Below are 26578 nucleotides of genomic sequence, written 5' to 3'. Positions count from 1 at the left end.
AACTTCCACACAGCGTAAGACAAAAACTGTTTATTGTGTACAAAAGTAAAAGTTGAAGCTGTGAGCTTCAAAAGAAAATCATCTCCTAGCGACCCAGTCAGATCTTACAAAAGTCATTTGCTCCTGGGGTAATTCCCACCTCTTCATGTTCCATCGCCAGATTCTGTGGCTAACCCATTAGCTCTTCCATATTTTATCCCCTGAACTACTCAACAAGTCTTTGAACCTGCAAGAAAAAGTTTAATCCTCTATAGAAACTTTTACTCTTCTGCTTGTCTACTGAACTTGTGCAGTCGTTTGTAAATGGCCAATTCCATGTAAATATTAATCAGCTTGACTAACTGGAGTTATGCACGTACAGTCTACTCCAGGAATCGCTGGAAAGCTGGGAACTTGTGTTACATGAGGATTAACGTCCTCTATTCCAAGACAGTCTACTATCTTTCCACTCAGTTGCAAGCCTGGATTTTAGATAATACGTTATATCCAATCCTACTTCATGAATTGCTATTGCATCATGAATGCACGATTAACGGCACTCCCAGCATTCTCTGGGAGATTCCCATCAGATTCCCTGCCCTGTGTGAGCACTGCGTGATCAGCCAACGCAGGAGCCGCACACAGCAAGAAAAACACAGCATTACAGGACCGGCACGTACATATAGTCAAGACTATGTGACGATGGCCAGGAAGGTGATTTAGGGGAAACGGTGCTCTGTCCCCTCATGCTCAAGTAAGCCACCCTTTTATTGTAAAGAAAATGTCACAAAGGTCTCCTCCTTCCACCAGATGAAACCGGGTTCCTCAGTCCTTTGAGCCACATGGAGCAACAGCACTGGGGTCTAATGAACGAATGAGTGAGGCGGACAGAAGGTAGCTCTGAGATCTGCGGGGTCTAGAGTCAGAAGTTAGATGAGAATGATCTCACAAGGCAGGAAACGTACTTCGGCAAGACACTGTCTTCAGCAACTGTATCTACACTGAGATTTTAATCCCACGGCCGGGATGGGAGGCAGATACCATTGTCCTCATTTTGCAGAAGAGAATTCTGGGGCTCTCTGTTTGACTTGGGAGCAGGTGGTATAACTGGTGTCAACCGGGCTCTTCCTCACTACCCAGCTTCCTCATGCCAGAGACACCTCCAGGGCGCTTACACCACTGTCTTGTGTCTTCTCCAGGATCCAGTCCACGTACTCAGAGACCTTGGTGTAGACTCCTGGGTGATCCCTGCGAGCGCAGCCTTCACCCCAGCTGGTGATGCCCACCAGCTGCCATATCCCATTGTGTTTGCAAACCAAGGGGCCGCCGGAATCTCCCTGGGTCACAGTGGGAGGAGAAAAGCAATGGTAGAGAGTTACCACAGTGATGATTCCACTGAAGAGCCAGCCCCTTGTTCAAAGACAGATGCCGCTAACATCTTCAGACACACTTTGCACACCACATGTGGCTTCTGAATTTCCTGGCATCCCATTAGCCATAAACGGAATAAGTGGATGGTTACAAGGTTAATTTATCCCCTTTCCCATTCTCGGATAAACCCAACAATGTTAGCATCTTTATCAAAGTTCAAATAAACCTACTTTTCTTGTATTTTAGCATAACCATGACACATAAAATCGTCCTTCAATAAGGCACCTAGCTGTACTGCTTGTGACATGCCTGCCATAGTTAATACAAATTCTGGTGCACCTTTTATAAGTAATAAATGTTATGAAGTATTATGTTTAATTTGTTAAAGGTTATTTATAAAGTCTTCAGATCATTTAACTCTGAATTCAATACTAAAACTAGAGAAATGTAACGTTGGGAATTTGCTTTTGGTGAGCTGTCTCCGGCACACTGCCGTGTGTTTTTCACAGTCCGATACACTACCTTACATGCGTCTGTCCCGCCTTCTTTGTAGCCAGCACAGATCATCTGCTTGGTTATAACATAATTTCTGTATTTTTTCTGGCATTCTTCATTTGGTACCAAAGGAATAGTTGCCTTTTGTAGAGTATTTTGGATTTCACCTATGAAGCAATCAAGGTAGACCTTTAAATGGAGAAAATACAATAAACGGAAAAAATAAGACCAGAGTTTTAAAGGAAGTCAAAATGGTTCACTTTTCACTGGGGTCATATTTTGTTAAAAAACTGTCGGTGCTTTTTTTTGTCAGGGACACTGCCAAAGAGGTATAATTATACATACAGAAAGGAGAGGGAAGGGTAGAGAGAAAGGGAAAGAAAGAGGAGTAAGGAGAGGAGTGGGGGAAGAGGAAGAAGAGGAGGAGGAGGAAGAAGGAGAGGAGGAGGGACAGGGACAGGGAGATGGACGAGAGAGCCATCTGTATTTCTTTCCTTTCAATGAAGCTTTTCAGCAGCCCTATCACCCAAGCTACCACAGACATGGTTTCTATTATCTTTACCTTCCTCCTGTTGTAATAGCCTAAGGTAACCTGTAAGCCCAACAGACCCAAGTACCAGGTAACTTCCTGGGATGCTGGGAGTTGTAGTTCTTAAAAAATAACAACAAAGCCTCATGGAAAAGTATGGTGGCCAAATGGATTTGTCTTTATAAGTCCCAAGAGCACTTGTATTGGGGCCAAACTCAACCTGGAAATTCCAGGGAGTTGTACTAATCAAAGTCTATCCTGATCAGTACTTAATATTTAAATAAAACTTGCTTCAAATGCGGCTCAAAATGGTGGAACCACTATTTCCCTGGTCAGTATCAAGATTAACACTATCTCAACAGATGCCCCTCAGAAAAAAAAGTTCCTTGTTCATTCATACTTTTAGTATAAATGTCTGGATGTTCTTGCCTTTCATTGTTTTACAAATTCAAATTATAATAAAAAAATATAAAATTTATGAAAATAAATCCCAAACATTTGACAGCAAAGAAGTATTGTATTCTTTATGTAAACAAAGTTCCATGAGAAATGATGCATTTAGAGATAATTCAATTTTTTTCCATGTCTATATTTTTCAAATATACGTGTGTGTGTGTGTGTGTGTGTGTGTGTGTGTGTGTGTATAACCAGGTCAACACAGTGCAAAATGTGAACTAATTGAATATAAGACTAGCTGATTCAAGAAACATGGAGAATGGAGGAACATAGCGGATCATCTCTTTTTGTAAACATGACACAAACTTGTCTATTAGTGTTTATCTTGCACTTATTCTAGAAAAGAAACATGTTCATTACTAGAAAAATAGTTCAAGTCTCAACACATAGGAGTTCTTGACCTCAGATCCACACAAACAGTGGATCCATCTATTAACTCAGAGGAAAGGAGAGAGAAAAACTTACTTCTATTCTGGCTACCTTCCATGTAAAGCTGAACACCCCCTTCAGTTTTAAATGTAGACAATAAATGCGGGAATACGGTACTATTACCAGCATTGTCGTATAAGGGCACAAATGCTTTGAATTACTTAGCAGTTATGAAAGAAGTGAAAATATCATTTATGCCTGTCATTAATTTCATAATATTTCAACATTATGGCAAATATTAAAACAACTTGGTATGCAGTATATTAATAAAGTTATATCCTTATCACTATGTTGAATTCTGTTAATAAATACCAGTAATTGTACTGCAATCTAGTTTCCTTCTTTATGAAGCTATGTATTTTGTCTAAATATTGAGCAGTAATTAGAGAAAAGGGTAGATTTATCATATTGCAGAATGCATGAAAAGAAATATTAAGAACTGTCCTGAGAGAGTGTTGCTGGCTACTTGGCTATTGAAACTAAAGGACAGCGTGGCAAACAGGAATACTGAATACCGAAAATCATACGGACTACGTTGGACCTGATAGCACCATAGGGCCACAGTCCCTTATGCAGAGTCACCAACATCATCTCTATTATGAGTAAGATGTTTAGAGAATGAGCTCATCAGTTTTTAATGAAACATGTTCTTGTGAATCAGAGAACCAATACATTGGGATACACACAATGATCAGGAGGAAGGATGGTTGAGGAGCGAATCTACTCCATGTGCTTTAACATTTAGGACAGGAACATTTCAAATGTCACGCTGTACCTCCTTCCTTTGTGTAGCCCCATCCAGTCACCCAGCAGTTGGTATAAATTGTATTTGTGTCATCTTTGGAAGGCAGGCAAATTGGTTTTTGGAATTCTGGAAGGAAATTTCATGAATAGATTAGAAGTAATTAAAGCCATAGATATTGACTTGAAAAAATTAATCTCTCTCTCTTTTCCCTTATTCATTTTCTACAAGGCAACACAGCAAGAATAAGCCTTCTGGGACCAATTGGGATGAAGAGTGAGAAAGGGCAAGAGAGGGTGAAGGGAGGTAAATGCAATCAAAATACATGGCCACGCATGAAACGTAAGGGAACTCATTACTGAAACTAAAGAGTATCGAGAATAGCCTCCAGCTTTCTGATCAACTTCTAAAGCCCACAATCCAAGGAAATTCTCACATTTTTGTTTGGTTTTCTGGCATGAAACTTCTCAGGGGGAGGGGAACTCCTCCACCAAAATTTCTTGACAAATATATCTACATTCTTGTGTTTTGTTTAATATATACTCTGGCAGAATTCAGAGTCAGAGTAAAAATAGCCATGCTGTTCCGGTGATTTAATTGAATACCTTACTTAATTATTACAGCAAAGCAACGAGGAGACCAGCACATCTATAGCAGATATTAGCATTGGAAGGAGGAGAGGCAACCTGTCTGAGGTTACAGAGTTGATGCTCACAGTTAAGGTGCTGGTAGGCGTTTAGTTTCTGTGGAGTGGTGTGCCTTCAAGGCAACGACATGCTCCACTTCCCCCATTGTCTACCCAGTGTGTTCTTAAAAATTAATTAGTTTAGAGATATAGTTGTCTATCCTAAGTCCAAGCAATGGTAATTCTGCCAATCCTGTCAAAAGATGTCCAGTATCCCCAGGCAGCAAGAACTTTCCTATACCTGTCTCATTAGCACACATGCAGCTCCATACCATGCTGAGAAAGTTACTAAGATTGCTTGCTGGTTAAGAAGCAGTGATTGCATGGTAGATCTCAGGATCTTCACTTTTCAGGCTGCCTAGCCTCTCCCTCAACCCCACCAACCAGAAAACAATGGCGGCAGATCTGTTTGCTCACTCAAACTGAAGCGAGAATTGGCACCGACACAATCCAGTTGTGCAGTTTCCCCTTAGCTGTGCTGCATACCAGTAAAATTCAAGGGCGTCTGGAGCTTTATTAGGGCGATATCATAGTTGCCTTCTCCGACCTTGTAGTTCTGATGAATAATAAGTTCTTTTATTTTTGAGAACGACGTCTCTTTTGTAATCTCTGACAGGTAAAGAATCCCACCGTAGATACGCCACACATCTGGGTACGGAATCCTGGGAGAGAGACATGTAAACCAAAGTAATGTTGGCATTGTTCCTTGTTCATTTTTCTTAGCACTTTTTCTTGTGAGGAACAAAAAGAAGAACATATTCCCCACTACCTAGTTCTTCCTCTGCCAATTGATCATCACCTAGAATTGGATCTCTGAAGATTTAGTTTAGAATAAATCTTCTTTAACTTTTATTTAAGACCACCTTTTGATTGAAAAGGGTTGTGTGTGTGTGTGCATGTATGTGTGTGTATGTGTGAGTGACTATATGAAACGGGTATACATATTAAACATTTACTGATAGTATATCATAAAGAAATTTCTTCAAAAACAGTTCTTTGGTGTACATATAGTTTTACCACTTATTAATGATGAAAGCAAATTCATATATTAATGGAACAAATGTGCTCTATTATAAATAATTAAAACATGTCTGAATATTTCCTACTAAAAGGCAGTGAATATCTTCAATAACTTTAAGAGTTCCTCAATATTTTAATTTTGTAATCAACAATACTGAGAATGTCATTTCATACCAAACGGCAGATGTAGGTTTAGGACCATTAAAAAAAAATTGAAAATTCTACCCAATACCCAAGCCTAAGCTCATTCAATGAGGTTATTTTTTTTTTTAAAAAAAATAAGACCCAAGTAATCAGTTCAAACAACAATATTTAAAAAGAAAGTCTAAGACTATACAATCCAAAGCACACCATGAAAAGAAATATTTTTAAATTTGTGCTTTTTTGTAATTAAACTGTTATGTTTCTGTAAGAGCAGAAAGCCCTGTGCACACGGTACACACACCGTGATTCACAACATTGAATAATCTTCAGTCCGAGTTGTGTTTCAGGTACCATCTGTTGGTACTGCGCGGCATGACAGCATGCATAGTGCATGCATAGTGCGAGATAAGCACGCTGCATTTTAAGGAGAAAGACTGCAGTGGAGTCCCGTGACACAGCATGGCCTAGGACTTCCAGAAAGCCTTGGGTTTGTCACGTGTTTCATTTGAATTATTATTGGTCAGTGAACATTCAGGGGCCTTTTAGTGTTGCCAGAATTTCTGAGAGCCCCATATTCTGTTGCACTGGGTCCATAATAGGGTTACAGCTCACAGTACTAGAAGTTGTGGCTGAAGATAGTCAATATATATAGTTTTTGTAATTACTTCATGTTTATTACAAATAAAAATATGGGACTGCTTCTGTCACTTTCCAAGAAGCTGTGGGCAAATCAAGTTCAGTTTACCAATCCTGAAAGCAATTGCTTTCATTACATCAGTTATCAAGTAGCCGTATCAATTAAAATAAGCCAAGTAGGAGACAGAATTAAAGACACTTTGTTGCTTAAAACCTACCTACCCATTGTCTGAATTTTAAATTAACCATGTAAAAGATATACAAACTAAATTTAAAATAATAATAATTTTTAGGCAAAGACTTGGAAACTTTTATCTTCATCAAAACAAATATGTCAGATCCAAGGAGATGGCTTGGTGGCCAAAGGGCTCGCTTCACAAGTAAGAGGACCCAAGTTCAGATTCCAACATGCCAGGAGACAGAGCAGGCAGATCCCTGTCCAGTCAGTCTGCTCAAAGGGGTTCAGTGAGGAAACCCCGTCTCAACAAGTAAGATGGACAGCTGTGCCAGTCTTTTCCTTTTGGGCCACAGACCAGCTTCCAAATCATGACACAGAGGCTTATTATTAGTTATAAATACTTTGCCTAGCTTAAACATGTTTCCGGCTAGTTCTTTTAACTTAAATTAAGCTGTTTCTCTTTATCTACCTTTGACGTCAGGGCCGATTACCTTTCTCACTTCTACATATCTTACTTTCACTGCTTCTCTATGCCTGCCTGGCTTTTGGTCCTGGGTGTGACCCTGATTCTCTCTTCCTTCTTCCCTTTGGGTCTAGATTTCTCCTCTTATTTATTCTCTCTGCATGCCAGCCCTGCCTTTCTTTTCTCCTGCGTGGCTATTGGCTGTTCAGCTTTTTATTAGACCAATCGGGTTCCTTGGGCAGGCAAGGTATAACAAACATAACATACCTTTTCGTAATTAAATAAATACAGCATAAACCAAAGCAACACACTTTTACACAGTAAAGTAATATTCTGCAGCATAAACAAAGGTAGTTCATCTTTGCCTTGTTAAAATAATATTCCACAACAGACAGCAATATAGGAAAGACACCTGACATTGACCTTTACGTGAGCATACGCACGTAAACATGTACACATGCACACACACACACACACACACACACACACACACACACACATACACACACACACACGATGGATCTGAAACTTACCCATCAAAGCAATGGGCAGCCGTTATGATCCATTGGTGTCCAATGATGGTCCCTCCACACAGATGGTTCTGAGACACCACTTTCACCTGCAGGCTGACCTGCCATGGCCACTCCCCTAAAGAGGAGTTTGTTCCTCCCACAATTCGTGCATTTACTTTCGTTGTGCAAACTAAAAAGCATTGAGATACGTGGTCAGAATTCGACACAAATCAGCATCCCCTCCATCCAAGGAAACAATATAAATAACCCAAATCACACGAGACCAAGCCATCAGCCACCACAACCCAGACTTCCATACAGTTTCTTAACAAATGATCTTCACTCACTAGAATTGTCCACAGCTTTACACAATCTCAAAGAATATCCAGAGCTCCTCTGTGCCCTGCTGGTGATCCTAGTTGGAGAGCCATCCACAGATAACCTTAAGGAACATTTACACCTAGACAAAATGAACAGAATAAAATCAGACCCACAGATAAAACTATAAAATGATTACCTTGCTGGTGATCAAAGAAACGGCCCCTCACCCCTCCGCGTTGCAGTCTTGTGGACCTGACGAGTAGGTGAAGAACTGGCAGCGAATCGTCTTTGTACAAGTCTCTTGACATACATCTGCTTTTTGTACGAAGGTCACATTCAGCTCTTCTCCTCCAAAGTCAACTCCAGAGTACATTTTGAAATGGCAGGGTTCTGCATCATGGAAAAACATCCAAGGATATATAAGGAGACAGGAAATAAGCCATAGTATGAATGTTCCTAGTGTCTTGAGAATAGTTTCATCAACTTTTAAAAGACCCCAAGGTCTGTTGCACCCCATGGCAATTAGTGTTTGTCAACTTGACACAAAATAGAGTCACCAAAAAAGAGGGATCAGCAACTCAAGAACTGTCTCCATCAGATTCACTTGCGGGTATGTCTGTGGGACATTTTTTTTGAATTAAGAATTGAAGGAGGAGGACCCACTGGGGGGCAGTGCCACCTCTAGGCAGGTGGTCCTGAACTGTATTAAAATAACAACAAAAGGTAGCTGAGCCCATCATAGGAGCAAGTCAAAAAGTAGCATTTCTCCACGGCCTCTGCTGCAGGCACTGTGTCTGTTTCTGCAACACATTGCTTTTGGTCATGGTGTTTATGGCGGCAACCAAGAGGTAAACTAAGACAATCATCATATACCATCACTGCCAGTCATTACCAGGGCGAGCTTTTCTGCAGGTGAAGAGACTGAATCCAGACATAGCGTTTTCTTGAGGAACAGAGGGACTTGGGGAACCACTTTTAGACATCTTAAGAAAGCAAACATTCCTATTTAAAAACAAGCGAGAAAGAGAAAGAAGAATTAGAGGCGTCAGACAGATTACAGGAACGCAGCTCCCATTTCTTTTTATTAAAATGCAACTCCGAAGATTGTGTTCCGAGAAACTCTCTTCGGTCAATCAGGTGGCAAGACTCCAAAATACAACAGGGATTAAATGTAAATGGAGTCACTTCTCCCACTGGCAAAAACCAGAAGGCACAGAGAACCAGGAAAGAGGTGAGAGGGTAAAATTTCACCTTCTAATTAGAAAAAGAAGAAAAAGACTCCAGAGAACAAACTGTTCGGAGTTAAGCTCCCCGCGGTATTGTATCCACACACATCCTTCTGCGGGCCCCATGTTGTACAGAAAGGAAATGGGAAGTTGTCGAAAAATGAAGAGGTCAGACTAGAGCCTAGATCAAGATAAGCAGGGCTCTGATTTCTCACGAGATTAAAGGGTAGGCGGAAGGAGCAGCTCTTAACGCAAGCCAATCTAAAACCTTAATGCTAGTGAGAAAGCTGTCTGATCCCTTTGCGAGTCCGCTGTTGTTTAACTCAATGATATGTTTGCTTTACGGAGGGGAAGGTATGTAGATGGATCTGCTAATCTCTGAAGCAACTTGCGCCTGGCAGAAAAGCAACCACTTAAACTTCCAGGCTCTACCGCTGTCAGGGAAACCAGCAAGGCACCTGCGAAAGGGACTGGAAAGGCTAGGAATCGGCACACCCGCTCACACTCACCTCTCGGATTCTATCTTCCGTTCGTTCGTATAAAATGTAAAGAAAAGGCATGTGGGGTGGAAGGTGCAGATGGTGCGACACACGAGAACATCGGGGGTGATGACCCGGCCCACATCGAGGTCTGCAAAGGCAAAGCGCTGGAACATATTCATGGGGCAACCTGTGAATTCACCGAAGAAGAGCATTCCTCAGTGACACAAGACCGAATTTGCGTGTGTTTCTGCCCAGTAACCAGGGCAATGACAACGGAGTATTCGCAGCGCTAAGCATCTTGAGTTTAAAATCTCCTACTGAGAGACCGAGGCGCATGCACCCGGCCTGCACAGGTCTGCACCAGACCCTCTGCATATACAGTAACGCTTCCAGTTTACAGTTTTTTAAGGGGATTCCCGAATATACAAACGTGTGACTCTCTGAATTTTATGCCATTAATATGGAAAGATTCTCTCAATTAAAATTGCAAATAGTATTGAATCACTAAGGGGGGCAGGTGTGGTTACCTCCAATGCTTTCGAAATCCATGAAGGAAACTGCTGAGAACTAGTCTTTAATTACAATTCATTTGGAGTCGTTAGGTAAGAGGCTGAACAGTTCAAAGGGAGGACAGGATATCTGTGTGACTCTAAGTGTCAGGGCTGCTGTGTGACCTTAGTATATGGTTTTATCCCAGGAACTACCATTTTTCATCCCTAAAGCTAAAGGTGTGCCTGATACGATTAAGGACGAGAGTGTGGTAACGACTAAAAGTCATCCCTGCCTTATGAATTTAATTTAGGCCTGTAGACCCAGAGACAGCCTTCCTTAGCTTCGGTTGGCACGCAAGGAATGTGAAAAGACCTGCCTCTTAAAAAAAAAAAAATCATGGCCATCTTCTGAAGCGTGCATGATTGTTATCACTCAGTGAAGGGACGTTCAATCAGACTGAAGAGATGTAAGACCTCATTGCAGTTCCAAAAAGTCAAGTACGGGGCAGCCTGAGACTGGGCATGCGCGGTACTCGTGGAGGCTGTGGGCCGCACCTGGGACGGGCTTGAGGCGGGCCCAAAGAATCTTGTCAGTTCTTCTCTACGCATAAAAATGTGCTGCTAAGGCTGCAGTGTGGTGTTGTTTGTTCTCCAGCGTGGCAGTGTTGGGAGGTCTGACCTAGTGGGAAGTCGGGAAGGCATAGCCCATGTGAATTGACTAGAGCTTCTTGCGTGAGTTCCTGCTCTCGCTGATCTACATCAGTTATGCCAAGCGCAGGTTGTTTGAAGCCACGGCTTTCTTTTGTCCTCTGTATCTTCCACACACACTCACTTGGCCTGCGTTTTTCTACCGTGCTGTAGTGCAGCCTAAGGTCCTATGATGATGAAAATTACATCCAGAGGATAAATTGACTGTGCTAAGCTTGTAAAACCAAAATTGTTTTTCGCTTGTTCAATCCAAGTGACTCCTACCTTGAACGTTCCCTGTCAGCGGGCCTGAGATGGACCACTTCCTGGAGCAGCTGGGCTATTCTAAAGCAATGTCTGATTGTTACAAACTCTTTCACTGTCTCAGCTATTCCGACAAGGTAATGGGTCACAAGATTTAACAGGCTAACTGCTGTGTTCTGCTTTTGTCTGAAAGGCTTGCTGGCTTGGATGGCTGACGCACCTGCTGGATGTCTATTACAAAATCAAGCCTTGCCTGCACCCAGACAAGATATGTGTTAATTTGGTTTTCCAAAATTATTACTCTGTGGCTTTTGCCTTTAAAATTCCTTGTCTAACAATAGCCAGGCCTTACCTAGAGAACTATTTCTGGTTTGATCCTGGCTAGTCCTTTTAATAAAAAAAAGTCTCTATTTTACTAAAACCAAAACCTGAGTCAGACTGGCGATGAATCTCTGAATGCCCCTAGACTCACAAGAGTCTTTGTCAGATACAACCATCCCATCTTTAGATTCCTGGCCTGCAGAATCATGAGCCAGAAGAGCCTTTTTATCTTTAAATATTTCCCAGTAATCTGGCATTCAGGTACAGTTGCAGATAAGCAGTCTAAGATAAATATGTTATTCAGAACAGAACACATTTGAATAAACAGCACTATTTCTTCCAGTCAAGTTTTCAAAAACTAGAAAAAAAATGGATATTAAAACTAAATAACTAACACAATGGAGCCAATTGAATGGCACAGCATGGAGAGGATACGTTGAGAAAAGAAAAGACAAATAAGAAAAGAGGTTGTTTTGGACTTCTCTGTCTTTCATAGAGAGCTCATATTTCAGAACTCAGACCAATACAGGACATAGCATAGAGCAAGCATTCAGTATTTGTCACTATTTACTCTCAGTGATCTGATTTCAGTAAATCTAACCACTGGTACCTTGATGTACTAAATATGATGGCACTTGTCTGGATAATTCAACTGAAGCTACCTCTGTGTCTGATATTATAGGGCTTTGCTGATTCACGACAATATGCTTTTCTAGCCAGACCTGGACACTGTCGAATGACCTCGTGACTTTCTGTATAGTGTCAGTGTACTTTCCTAAAGCTATGATTGCAAGACTATTACAGTAAAACTAGAGGTTTAAGCAACACAAATTCATTCTCTTTCAGTCCTAGCGATCAGAAGGCCAAAGTACATCTTACTGGATGCCAGTCAAAAGGTTGGCTTGGCTCTGTTCCTTTGGAAGGGCATGTAGGGAGACCTGTTCCATGTTCTTTTCTTTTCTGCAGGTCATAGCATCCCTTCGCATTAGGACTCTTCCAGCTTTAAAGGCAGAAACATCCCTTTCAAGACTCTCCATCTCTGACTTGGACTCCTCTGCTTCCCTCTTCACCGTATAAGAACCCTTGAGCCTGGATAAGGCTCATTCTGGTGACCCAGAGTAATTCTATTTCAAAGTTTTTCCATATAATCACATCTACACAAACCCTTTGGTTTATATGCATCGTATTCCCAGGTCCCTGGGCGTGGCACATGGATATATCTGGGCCCTCTCACGTAGCGTATGACAATCACAGAGGAACAGTCAACATCTAATTACCGATCTCTGAAAGGGCACAGGCCTTCAGTGAGAATCCGGATATCAGGTGATCCAGCGTCTTTATACTGGTGGGCGTTCCACTTGCGCTGAGCTTCAGCAAGCAGTTGTTCCTGAAAGTCAGCAAAAGATGCCACGCTTCTTAAGGTGTGCAAAATTGTGTGGGTAACATTTGCTATTGAAATGATAACCAGAGTGGTACATGGGTGGGATTAACCAACAGACACTCTTCCCTTCAGCAAAGGGCTGTTTAGGGTGCAAGTTGGGTGGCAGACATCATCGTCAGACACTACACTTCATTCCGTACACAGCCTAAAGGTAGACCAGATGGAGTTTACTATCTTTGGAAATGCCATTGGAATTAACTATATAAATAAGGGCAATGCTCAGGACTACACTCTTTAGTTGAACTAAAGAGCACTCTTTGCTCTTTAGTTGAAGGAGAAACAGTCTTTTTTTTTTTCCATGGAGGTACTGAAACTGAAGTGTTTTCATGGGACCCATTCAGCCACACTCACCGGTACTCTGGTCTATGAAATGCATTTGTAGCATACGTGAAAAATTGGCAGAGAATATTGTTTGTGCACAGTTTCTGGCAGTCTTCAACACTGTTGGCCTTGGATATATTAAAGTTGGACCCTCTCATATCAAGTCCTTCATATAGGTCTTGGTGGCAAGCTGAAATGAAACACATAGAGACATTTGGCCAAATTTCTTATTGCATATCTAAATTATCAAGCCCTGCTGGACATTAGCACACCCCAGTGTGTTTACCTGACCTCTATCGCACCACCATTCAAAGTGGGTTATTTTGCTTCCTAACCTGCAAGGTATATGCAACAGGGCAGTTTCACACTGAAGTTACCAGCGGCAATGATAAAGAAAGAAACAAGGCAATAATAATAAGGTCCTGATAGCTGGTGCCAGAGATTCGAAGGATTTGACCAACTGGTGTACCTTTGACTTCTGGATCAAAACAAAACAAAACAAAAACAAAAAAACCCAAAACAAACAATAACAACAAAACCATGATCTATATCTATTTCCTTTCTTCCCCTACTCTGGTCTGATTGTGATTTGTGACTACAGGTCTCACCGTTGACATCTGTGTTAAATCTTACAGAGGGTGGGAATTTATTTATATGCATGACAAAACCATTTTCCTTCTTGATTTATAATTTTCTTAAATTCTACCACTATCACCACCACCGCCTTTCCCCTACCCCATCTTGCTTTGTAGACCTGGCTGATTTGGGACTCCTGTGGCTACCAGAGGAAGTCCTGAGTCAACGTGTAAGGAGCTGATGAAGTCTATTGACATGGGCGCAGCCATGTGCAGGACCAATGCCTCAGACTCATGGAAAACTGACAAAGCCTTCCCTGGGTCTAAGCACCGGTGTTCAGGGAAACTGACCTGTGTGTGCAAAGACCAGCAGCTTCACCATCCTCCACGAGGACGTTGACAGCCCAAGAGGGAGACTGCCTGCCATTGGAGACCTCCCTCTGAGACTAGTGAGCCCCACCCCTGGGCTGTACACAGTAGTCACTATGGGGTTTGGGGGTTCAATACATACAAAGCATGGCACTCCCTCCTTTCTGCATGTTGGCCCATGTGTCTGTCCTTTCTTTTTTTTTTAAAGTAAATTTTATTAAATTATAAAAGTTTCCATTTCCGCCCCTCTTCCCAACACCCTCCCACTCCCCCCACTCCCTCTCCTCCTCCCTCTTCGTCCCTTAGGGCAGTCAGGGTTTCCTGCCCTGTGGGAAGTTCAAGTTCCTCCCCCCTCCCTCCAGGTCCAGGAAGGTGAGTATCCAAACAGACTGGATCCCCAAAATCCAGTATATGCAGAGGAAACAAGTCCCAGTATCATAGTCAATGGCTTTTCAGAAAGACTTCGGGCCAGCCACATTGTTCTCTGGACAGAGGAGAGGGTGCCTGAACCGGCCGTGGCCCATAACCATACTGATGTATATTTTGCTTATCACCATAGATCCTTCATCTGGCGAAGGACGGCAATACAGACGGAGACCCACATTGGAGCACCGGACTGAGCCCCCCAAGGTCCAAATGAGGAGCAGAAGGAGGAAGAACATGAAAAAGGAAATAAGGACTGCGAGGGATGCTATCACCCACTGATACAAGGGAACGGATCTAATGAGAGTTTACCAAGTCCAGTTGGACTGGGACTGAACGAGGACGTGATCTAACCAGATTCTCGGAATTTGGCCGGACTCTCTGTCTGTCCTTTCTTATTCCCCTGATACCCCTAGTCAGTTTTCTGGAATGCAAGCCATGCCGGATGTGGCTAACTTCCATTTTAGACAAGATGAACTTGAAATAATGGCTTTGAACTTGAAATGATCTTTGCCTCTGCATTCCTAGTGCTGGGATTCTAGCCATGGGCTAGCACACCAGGTTTAAAAATGTTCTTCAACTCCATTTAAACACCTCTTTCATTGAAGTTTCAAAGGAACTTTAGCCAGCCCAACCTGTCCTTTCAAATTTATCTCATATGTCAAAAATATAGTTAATTCTTTTAACAGAAAGAAAGCCAAATTAGGCTCTTGTGGGTTTTGTTTTTTAAGACAACTTAATTAGATTAGCTATGTGTGTATGTGTTAGCACAAAAATATTCTATTGTACATAGCTGTAAGTTTCTAAGAATCATAAAATTAATTTATACATGGAGACTATGTATACACCAACTAATAGAGAAGTATTATGTTAGTGTGTAGGGGTGCTGAACATTCCTGGCAGTTGATACAGGGCAGGAATCTATAAATCAGAGAATGAGGTTCCTTTAAATTTGCTTCAGTCAAGACAGGAAATGAAGCAGTCAAAAATAAAAACATTTTCTTAATGATTATCTGTAAGTTTTAAGCCTGCCTCTAATAGTCTTGACTAAAATTGCTTTCTGACACCATGTTTTAACCCTTTTTTTCCCTGAGGCAGGGTCTCTTGGTGTAGCCCTGGCTGTTCTGGAACTCGATCTGTGGACCAGACTGGCCTTGAACTCACAGAAATCTGCCTGCCTCTGCCTCTGGAGCAGTCTGCACCTCAACTGGCCTGGGACCATTTTTTAACTTGACTGTATTTGGGAGAAAGTAAGAAAGGAACTTTAGAGTCAAACTCAGTGAGGAAGATTAAGTTGGGGGAAAAGATGGCAACTAAGCACCTATGGAAAAGACACAATATTTCTATATTTTAAAATCGTGTTATCAGTCACAATCATAATATATAAGATTTAATCAAATAATGTACATTATAGTAGTATATGGATTTGGTCATATACCATACGAAAAATATCTTGCTTCAGGTTAACTGTAGCTATCACACTGGTGGGGTACTATTTATATATAAGCCATTGTCACCCTTCATTAATTACCTAAAATTCAAATTGCAAACCAAGACTGTATGCTATTGGGGTAAAAAAATGAGGACTCTGGAAATTTGAACCTACAGAGTGAACTATGAAAAGACAAAACAGCATAGTCCAGAATGTTTCTTAAGATTCTTCCGACACCAGCTCACTCTTTGTAACACGCTCACTTTCCCGTCAGTCCCTGTGGTGTTAGAGAAATGTCTTCTTCTTTGTAGGAAGCCTTTAAGATGGTGTAGAAGCTTCTTTTTATCAGTTGCAACGGATATCAGAAATAAAGCTCTCTAACATCCTAGCCTTCACATTCCTTGTAAGAAATATTATGCTAAGCATGATTGACAGAACTCAATCCTTAAGCCTGGGCCGAATGGCAAACAATACGATTTCTTAAATCAGCTGTCTTCAACGTGTGGGTCACAGTTCCTTTCAGGGCCAAATGACCCTTTCATAGGAGTAGCCAAAGACATTGGAAGACACAGATATTCATGTCACACATTCATAACTGTAGCAAAGCTACCATTATGAAGTAGCAACAAAAATAATTTTATTGTTGGGAGGTCATCACAATGTGAGGAACTATATAAAATGTTCACAGCAGTTGGACAGTTGAGAATTACTGTCTTAGACCCTTATCAGTGACCTAGTGGTGGCCAGAAAGTTCTAACTTGTGACTTACTGCTCTGTGCCTGGAAGAATGTGTTGCACCAACTCAGGCCATTACCATAGAGAGTACCAACTTCTACACTTGTAAGGATCTAAAATGTCTCTAGACTTTGACAAATATTTTTTTGAGGTGGAAAGGGCAAAATCAGTTCTGGTGGGAGCTGCAAATTTCCCCCAAAGTGAACCTTGCGATGGTCTGTCCCCTGAGTCTTATCTGAAAAGTCTTTTCTGGAAACAGGGAAGTTCTGCTGTTTGAAGGGCGCATTCCTTTGTCCAAATCTTACATTGTGTGTGAGCACCATAGATAACAGAGGCCCATCAAAGCTGTGCATTATAACTAATAAAGACAAGAACATTATCTAGATGTATACAACCCCTCCTTATGACGAAGATGCTGCTCCATCTTCATTACGGTTCTTGGTGTTCTCTTTCAGAAGTCCAGGATAGTAAAGTCTATGAGCAAAAGCTACTCCGAGTAAGAGTGTTAGTAACTCAAATTTTGTTGGAAGAATTCACCTCTTACCGCTTATTTGATGGCCACACTGCTTTAAAGAATAACCGGAAATGGCACCTGCCCGATGCAATCTTGGCAAAGTTCCTGTAATGCTGTCTTTCATGAAGCAACCAAACCTTGTTTAAAAAAAAAAGATTCATTATTTTAAAGGAAAATATAATGACAAACACACATTAAGACATTATCCAGCATTTTCAATGTGCTAACAAATAAAGCCTGGGGTCAGGAAACAGACAGCGTTTCCTCGATTCTCGCTGAAAAAGACATGCTTAAGACAATTCCACTCTATCTACAGTATGGGTTTTCTTTGTGTCCATGCCTTATGTCAGAGAGCCAGCCATCTTCAAGAGTTATGCCTACATTTGAGCTTCCACAGATCCTCCTCCCAAAAGATAATGGCTTTTGTTTCTGTTTTATGTTTTATGTGGTGCTGAAGAAGAAACCCCGGGTTTCAAGCATGCTGATCAAGTGTTCTCCCACCAGACAGTTCTTCCCTCCCATTCCACCCCACGGCTTCTATTTAGTTTATTTTGAAGCAAACTGACCTTAAATTTATGATTCTCCTATCTGAAACTTCTACATCTTCTAAAGTGGTGATTATTTTTAGAAGTATTTTAATTTACTTTAAAAAATCAAATCGCCCATGAGCTGGGGCTCTGTGTGATATTCACCTTGTTTATTGATTCCTGGTAGTTTCCCCCTAGTGGGAGGATTTTTCTATCTTCAATATCAACTTTGTGTTAAGTTTACTATTTATAAGAATCCTAGCGCCTAGTTCAATTTTCAATTCAGTGAATGTCACATATAGTTTGTGATTTTCTTCAGGTTAGCACATACGAATTAGAGAATGAGTGTCAGATTTCTAATTCTTAAAATCAGATAGAGTGAGAAGGAAAGTTATGGGTATGGAAACAGAAGCAGAAATTTACACTTTGGCTGTTGATAAAATGAAAGAAAATAAGGGGAAATTTTCAATGATGTTTTTAATAATTGCATTTGTCAAAATTGCCAGTTAATAGTAATACACACACACACACACACACACACACACACGCACACAAATGTACATTCTAAATGTGCAAACAGGGTCACTTTAGGTACCACTGAGATGTGCCTACTAAGTCTTAAGTCTATTATCAACAAAATTCCTGACTTATATATTCTCAACTTTGTTACTCAAAAGTATAATAAGTCAAGTAAATATATTTCTTTATGCAGGAGAAATTTTCACCTTTTACTGGACAAGTAACATATAAGTGAATAAAATGCATTTTTGAAAGCAAAAGAATAAAGTCCACTATGAAGCTCTATGGCTTCCCTTTCAAATGGCTGCTGTAACTGGATAGAAGTTCACTGATTTGTACAGTCTCTGGGTCTGGTTAATGGGTGTGTGATTGTTTTATTTGTGGTCTTTATAATACATTTTAGTTAATGTATAATAAATAATGAATAAGAAGAAAATATATACTGGAATACTACGCAATGCTGAAGAAAAATGAGAAAATGAATGGACCTTGAATATCTAATATTAAGTGGAAACACATGATCTCAGAAAAAGCCACATATGTTGTTCCTCATATGCAGAACCTAACCAATAACATGTTTATATACATAAACACATGTACACGTGGGAACATGTTGAAAGGTGAACCAGAAAGGCTAAATATTATGGTATGAGGACGGACCCTTTCTTGCTACATGCTCTTTCTTCCAGGCCCTGGCTAAAGCATCACTGCCTCCCTCTGCTGCAAACAAGAGCTGTGGTTGTCGTGGTACTCTGTGTCCGTGGTCAGGAGTCCAGTCGTCTGCTCTGCAAAGAAAAAGTCTAGGAACCTTTGATGAAAATGGTCTTTGATCTCTTCGAGGAACCTGACACCAATCCGACACCAATCTTGCAAACAACTGGAAGTAGCTTGAGAAATGTCTAACCTTTTATTGGGATCGTTGGTTGGGGCGACCGAGAGGAAGCTGAAGAGCAGGCACCTGGGGTGGAAGGTGCACATCTTCTGGCAGTACTGGGCATCTGGGGTGTAGATGGCAGCTATATCCCCGCCTCGGAAGAAGCTGTTTTTGTACAGTTGATTCAGACATCCTGGGATACAACCATTAAAAGGAGATTTGGAGAAAAGGGTTACAGTTTCCATCTGTTTTGTTATTATTTTTTATCCACCCCAATGACTGCCCAAAGAGCCTTACAAATACAGAGCTGGAATGAAACATTATGCCAAGGACTTTAACAGCCCAGCTATTTAAAGTCATCTTATGGAAACTTAGTGTGGAAAATTTGATTCGGTTTTATTACCTACATAATAATTTGTACATAAACTATCCCTGCTAAAATAAAGTGTGAATTATTTTCTGCCTGCTGTATAACATGGTGTGAAAACATCTCACCTTAAGAACTGATAGACAATGTTTTTTAAAAACCCTTTAGGGACCAACATCGTTCTAGATTCCTCAACACTTTTAGGGGAGGTGAGATCAGGACCATTATCTGCATTTTTTTTTTCATGAAAGAAGTCAATAACTGAATCTCAGAGTTCAGACTTGATTACTATCGCACAGTGAATAAGTATCCTGGGACATACATTCATTCTAACTCTCGGTCCTTTGAGACAGCGTGTGTTGCTGTCTGCCTCGGTCTTATCCAAGCAAGTTAATTATTGAGTATTGATCCCCTACCAGTTTATTTTTTTGGATAAGGAAAATGCATTTGCAGAGACCTACACCCAGACATTATATATACAAAGAGAGAGTCCTTGGAACACACCGTTCTGAATGGGAAGTCTCCATTAAACCCCTCCCCTCAGAGTTTAGGGAATCCCACAGAAGAGGAGGCAGAGTGTAAGAGTCAGAGGGGATGGAGAACTCCACACCGGGCTTTTTGAATCAACTGAGCAAGGTGTTTATGAATTCACAGAGATTGAAGCAGCAAGCAGAGGGCCTATATGGGTCTACTCCAACTCTCTACATTCATATTATAGCTTTCAGTTTAGTATTTTTGGGTGTGAACAAGTGGGTCTCTGATTCTTTTGCCTTCTCTTAGGGTTCTTTTCCTTCTGTTGGTTTGCCTTGTCCAACTTTGATGTGGCGGTTTTTGTTTTATCTTATTACAGGGTATTTTGTTATGTTTGGCTGTCATCTCTTAGAAACCCGCTCTTTTCTACTGAGAGGCAGAAGAGGGGTGGATCTGGAGAAAATGGGAGGTGGGAAGAAACTGGGAGGAGGAAAGGGAAGGGAAACCATAATCAGGATATATTGTACGGGAGAAGAATCTATTTTCAATAGAAGGGAAGAAAAGTCTAAATAAATAATTTTCAAATAAAAAAGAAACATGAGAGAGCACGTGGGAGCTAACTGGAAAGCAGACCGAAACTTGCTGCTCGTGCTCACCCACGGCTCCGTTATGTGTGGTGCTTGGCATCCTACACATCATTAGAACATTGTCCTCAATTCATTTAATCATGAATTTGTGTTTACCTGAAAAATCAGCCCAAATCTTGTACTGAGCTTTCCACCTTAGGTAGGCTGCCCATTTTCATCAGTCAGGTTTCCCTAACTACACAGTATCCCAGTGACAACCTGGTCCATCTCTCTCTAACATCTCTCTATGTGGCCATTACTTTTCAAAGAATAGGTGTCAAGACAACATGTATTTTATTAAGCACTGTAGATTTAAGATCTTTAATGTTCTCTCTGTCTGGAGATCCTGCTGCTAAGTCCCATTTCAATGAGTCAAACTAGCAGTATTGCTTCTCTTCTTATCAGAGAGGTGTTGCCATGCCTACCTCTTGGGTCAGGTTTATATTTGGAAAGAGCAGATTTTCCTAGGTAGATGCTCTTGGGAATATGTGTTCCCGAGTGGGCACCCTGAAGTGTCCCATTTGCACAACACAATAGTAGGCCCAGTGGTAATAGTAGCTATAAAGAGACTTGTTTTTCATGTGGTTAGCATTTCATAATTATTGAGCGGACACTCTTTGTCATCCATTGCATAGACGCATACAAAAACACAATCTGCCACCAGCGATGGCCTGGAAGTTCCTGTCTTGCAGTTGAGTCTTGGTAGACTGGCATGTGACTCAGCCAATGAAGAAGAAGGACTGGAAATGTTCCAGTTGTAGAATTGCTTATCCTCCTCAGTTGTTAATGGCAACGATGATGATGATGGTGGCGATGATGACCACGACAGTGTTTTTATTACAGAGTCTACATAACTTAAGTGATCTAGAATAATCACATCTTTCAGTTTTCACGTTGAAATATCTTTCATATTTCATGTTTCTCGGACATTGAGCATGCTAGTTGGTCATTTTAAAAATTTACATGTTCAAAAAAAGAAAATGAAAAATATCATTGATTAGGGAAGAAAAGCATCTTAACTTTAAAAATTCTGGGTGAGTGGTAGAGAGAAACCTCAGGAGTCAGTGCTTGCACCTAAGCCTAATAACCTGGGTCTGATCCCCAGAACCCACAGGGTGAAAGGAGTGAAGCAGCTTCCACAAGTTGTCCTCTTATCTCCACGGTGTGTGTGTGTGTGTGTGTGTGTGTGTCTGTGTGTATGCACGCATGTGTGCGCACATGCATATGTAGACATAGATACAAGATAAATGAATGCTAAACCATTTTTATAACAAATGGCAGATATGAAAAGACGATTTACCAAAGGAATATAAGTGACTATAAGTGTATGAAAACCACTGACAATGCATTAATCACCTTCCCTAGATAAGTGTGGCTGTTAGTCCGCCTCATAGAAGCCTCTCTCTACAGCAAATGGGGAGCATCACAGAAAACCACAGCTGGACGCAATGTGGCAATGTGGAGGTCGACACATGTGAGGAAACAAGCCACATGGATACATCTACATCACACATCTGAATCTATGGCTAAGGAAATATGGCAGAGGGCATGGGAAGGTAATGACAGCTAGAGTATCGGGGAAACTGCTGTGAAACAGTCTCCTCAAAACATCTGCATAAACAAGACCAGAACAAAGGCAATATCAATGGTCATGGTAACATGGAAGGGGGAAATTTCACAGGGTCCCTCTCCTAGACAAAGATCTACGGGCAACTCAGACTTCTGGGAGTGGAGAATTAGCCTTTCCCAGAGATGAGCCTCTTATTGTTGTCCAGTGTACACATACACACACAAGCCATGTACACACAAGTAAAGTGAACTTAGCAAGGCATATTTATACACTTTTGCATATGCATCAAGAATATTAAAAGAAAAGGAGGCAATCAGCTTGAGAGTGAGAGGGACATGGGCGAGGACATGCATTGGTCTCAAGATGCTTGACAGCAGCGAGACTAGAAGCTCAAGTCAAGTGGAAACAAAAATAAATCTGAATCTTTCCCTAGAAACCTAAGGAAAAACCTGTTACAGGACTAACTCTGGTTAGCTCATCCCTCCAGCACTGCCTGCGACTCTGGCTCTGGCCTAGCTGAGTCAGAAGCTCCAGTCTGACCAGCAGCAGCAGAAGGAGCCACCCCATGACCACGTAGACCAGAACCTGGAGATGGTTCCTGGGGAAGAAATCTGGGCCCTGTTGGCAGGAAGCTGCCTGCTAAACTACAAAGCTAAACTACAAAGATAACCATTTGCAATGTCCCAAGTGAGACAGTTGAACATTCTCAGAAGCTTGTTGGGAAAGCCAGAGATATGCCTTTCAGGAAGACAGTCCCATAATGTTGCCATAAAAACCTTCAAAAGTATTTATACCTTCATAGCGAACATTTTTTACTCCCCAAAATCTAATTTATAAAATGACTGAATATGTTAATAGAATGTACACAATAAAGAGGAACAGATAACAAAAATGTTTGTTTGCATTAACATTAGCTATAAATAGCAAGGGTAAGGTAGATAACACTTTATAGATGATAGATACATGCAGAAATATGAAAGACTAAAATAATTTAGCAATAGTTATTTCATACTTTGGGACTATATAAAATACTCGATTTTAAGTATTATATGTGCTTGCATCTCTAATTTTCCTATCATGATCATAAATTTTAAGTCACTTTTCTTTTTTATAATGGCAAAACTAAACCCTGTATTTATTATCTGTGCCACACACACATTTCCTTTTAAGTCATCTTTCTTATCTTAGTCATGATCAATAGCATCTCTGGCTATCACTCCTCCATATTTGACTGGTTTGAACATGGCAACACTTGTGACAGAAGAGCAGGTAGACAGGGTGGGTGGGACAGATGGAGGAAGGTGTAATTAGCAGATAGGGAAGAAAAAGGTCTCCCCCGCCCAAAGAAATGACTTCCACTGATAAGGATAGGCCTTCATCAGAGCTCCTTCTCTTTGCCAAATACTTGAAAGTCAAGAAAACAATCCTTGTGGTGTAGTCACATCATAAGTCATCCCTGACCCAGAATCTACCCCTCATTGTAGCAAGGGTACAATGACTAATTAGAGGGGTGTTCAGAGACATGATGATGAAGAAGAAGATGATGATGATGAAGAAGAGGATGATGATGTATACAGTTTTCTGCCTGCATGTATGTCTTCAGGTAAGAAGAGGGCGCCAGATCTCCTTATAGATGGTTGTGATCTACTATGTGGTTGCTGGGAATTGAACTCAGGACCTCTGGAAGAACAGTCAGTGCTCCTAACCTCCGAGCCATCTCTCCAGTCTGCCATTATTATTCTCTAAAATCTAATGGAATACACAGAAAAAGACAGAACACTAACACCTAGAGCTGAAATCTCTCCATCCAGACCACACAGGGGATAATACACTAGCTACATCTGAAGTCTTTACCTTCAATCTAGAAAGAGTTCCCTATGCCTTATATTAAAAATATCACACACTAATAAGATATTTGAATTGAACCCAAACAATGTATAGTGTCTAATAGTTATTCCATCTTTCAGGTAGAGTTTGTTTTCTGAAGGTCAATAATAAAAATAAGGAACTATGGGGGGCGGGTGATTCTGGCAGGGAGTAATCACTAAACAGAAATGTCTGCTGACAAATGCACAAAGAGCCTGTTGCCCCTGTTCCCTCCTACTGTTCATGGGTGTTGGGGGCAACGTAGCTAAAGAGAAGTCCTTGCCCTGAAGCCTCGGCAGTTGCCTCCTTCCCCAAGACTGTATGGCTAAAGGCTTTCTCCAGGAGTGTTATGTTTTACACAACTCTTCCTATCTCACACACTATTTATTTGAACTGCTAGAGAAAATACTTACCACAGGAAACTGTAGCAAACAAGGAAATGAAATAACCCACTTGGTTGAATAAAATCATCCTTTGAAAGGAAAAAAACATCATGTAAGTGCTAGGTTTAGATCATATTGACCATGTATTGAATATACAATTTAATTTAATATATAGACTTTGCTTTTTTGGTAAATGTCTAAGTTGCGAACCAAAGCACATAATCAACAAGAGAGTGAGGATTTGGGGGGAATATTTTGTAAATAGAAAACTGGAATATTTATCATGCTTCCTAAGATACAAATTGAGACCTCTGGACTACTATTAGTGCATTTATATATTTATATATTAGTGTATTTGTTGTTAATTTTGTTTCTATTAATTCTGTAAAGAGAGTTAATTAAGATAATTAAACACTTATCAATTTTCTTAACTTACACGAAATTATTATAAATAAGGACAATAACATCACCGACAATCTCTACATACAGGAAATCTTTGAAAATATTCGAGCCAACTTAAAACTTTCAAACCAATCAAAACCTTATTCTTGTTTTTTAAAATGTTGTCTATCAAAATATTTATGCAAACAAAGAACAGTCCCTTCTAGATGTTCCAAACTCTCAGGAATTATTATGCATATTCCAAACGACAGAGGAAATGATCGGAATAATAGAAAGTGCCTACCTGGAAGGACAGCTGCTCTGTGGCTCTGGAGGAGAGGGAATCAGCCTCCACGCTCCGCGAACATGCCACTGCGGGCAGTATTTGCTTGGCTCCAGTGTTGACCTGCGCTCTGGCATCAGTTGCAACTGTTTAACCTGTCAATACAGTCCACAAACAGCCCAGTCCAGGTTCAGCCGTTTAATATGTTAACGATTCCGGGAAGTTGAACAAACACAACATCAGGGATGGAGTTTCCAATGGGCTTCCCTTTGCAGAGGAATCCACGTGAACAGTTCTCGACACACAATAAAAGGCCTTCCCAAGTGCTAAGAAATCCAAGCGATGGGTTATAGCGCCTGGTGAGAATGTAGAAGACCTAAACAATGATGCATTGAACAACAGTGGAAGTTCCACATTAACCATGAAGACTCGCCACCAAGCCTCGGCAGCAACGCATGGAGATGTGCTCTGCATGGGTATAGAACAGTGATGCGAAAATCAGTTTTCACAGGTCTTGGCACCAAAGCTCATCCCAGGAAACTCCAGCATCAGGCCAGCAAACCCCTGCAGACCCAGGCTCCAGGATGATAGCCGCAGGCCCAGCCACAAGGGCCACCTCAGTGGGACCCCTTCCAGGGCAGTCATTGTAGATCCAGGAACAAACCGTGCCCATGGGTTTGAGTATATGGGCATGACCCCTGGAGGCTCAGTTTCCAGGCTTGTTTCAATGTTAGCACTTTAAGTCAGTCCTCAAACAAAAGACCCTGACTCCACTGAATTGAGGATCCAGGTATGAACCCTGTGGACTCAATTATCAATGCAGTCCCAATAGACCCTGATGCCAGGTCATTTTCTGTGGACCCAAGATTCAATCTTAGCCTCACGCACATAGCTGTAACTCCACAGTTGGCCAACCTAGAATTTATTGGTTAGCTATCTGACTAGTAGACTTGCCTGGTGAAACAAGCTTTAAAAACCTAAAATATTTGTGGGGCTTGAAAAGTATCTCAGTGGATAAAGGCATTTGCCATCAAGTTCAAGGACATGAGTTCAATCCTCAGAACCTACACAGAGGAGGGAGAGAGCTAACACCCAAAAGGTGTCCTTTGACCTCCACACCCACACGTCTGTGTGAGCACATCTGCACACACATATTTGTATAATAGATGGATGATGAACTTAAAATTATTTAAAATGGCTTTTCATTTGAAAGTGCACACATCAGCTCACAGCCAGAAAAGTCATTAATAATCAGAAAAAAATAATATCACCCAAAGAAAAAAGCAAACAATCCATATGTGACCATAAATAAATGAGGGCCAGCTGATTGCCTGTTTACAAACTTGACATAGGGACTGGAGAAATGGTCTGATGACTGAGAAAATGCACTGCCCTTGAAGGGGACCTGAGTTAAGTTGCTATCACACTCAGAATGAGGCTGGCAACCCCTTGCACCTCCCACTCCAGCAG

At 41.1% G+C, this 26578-nt stretch overlaps 1 protein-coding gene across 1 annotated transcript; it reads right to left on the bottom strand.

Moving 5' to 3' along the window:
* Positions 1-15: 15 nt before the first annotated feature.
* Positions 16-25272, bottom strand: Klkb1 (kallikrein B1). Its single transcript, XM_048455666.3, has 15 exons — positions 25130-25272; positions 24475-24533; positions 19192-19354; positions 17272-17378; positions 13224-13383; positions 12709-12818; positions 9696-9855; positions 8853-8962; positions 8188-8350; positions 7987-8099; positions 7661-7829; positions 5173-5348; positions 4035-4130; positions 1873-2012; positions 16-1316 (listed from the first exon to the last, which is right to left on the bottom strand). Exons 1-15 carry the CDS (start codon positions 25243-25245, stop codon positions 1125-1127), a joined length of 2034 nt encoding a protein of 677 aa, XP_048311623.3. The 5' UTR covers positions 25246-25272; the 3' UTR covers positions 16-1124.
* Positions 25273-26578: the final 1306 nt, after the last annotated feature.

The sequence above is a fragment of the Myodes glareolus genome, chromosome 23 (genome assembly GCF_982192425.1).
Source record: "Myodes glareolus chromosome 23, mMyoGla1.1, whole genome shotgun sequence".
NCBI classification, from domain to species: Eukaryota; Metazoa; Chordata; class Mammalia; order Rodentia; family Cricetidae; genus Myodes; species Myodes glareolus.
This window is presented reverse-complemented; position numbering and strand designations above follow the sequence as displayed.

Excerpts from the sequence above, each read along its gene's own strand:
- Klkb1 (XM_048455666.3), bottom strand. The coding sequence starts at position 25,245 with ATGCCAGAGCGCAGGTCAACACTGGAGCCAAGCAAATACTGCCCGCAG. Across the intron at positions 8,963-9,695 it reads CGGAAGATAGAATCCGAGAG|GAATGTTTGCTTTCTTAAGA; the intron begins GTGAGTGTGAGC and ends GTTTTTAAATAG. Across the intron at positions 5,349-7,660 it reads GCTGCCCATTGCTTTGATGG|GATTCCGTACCCAGATGTGT; the intron begins GTAAGTTTCAGA and ends TCTCTCTCCCAG.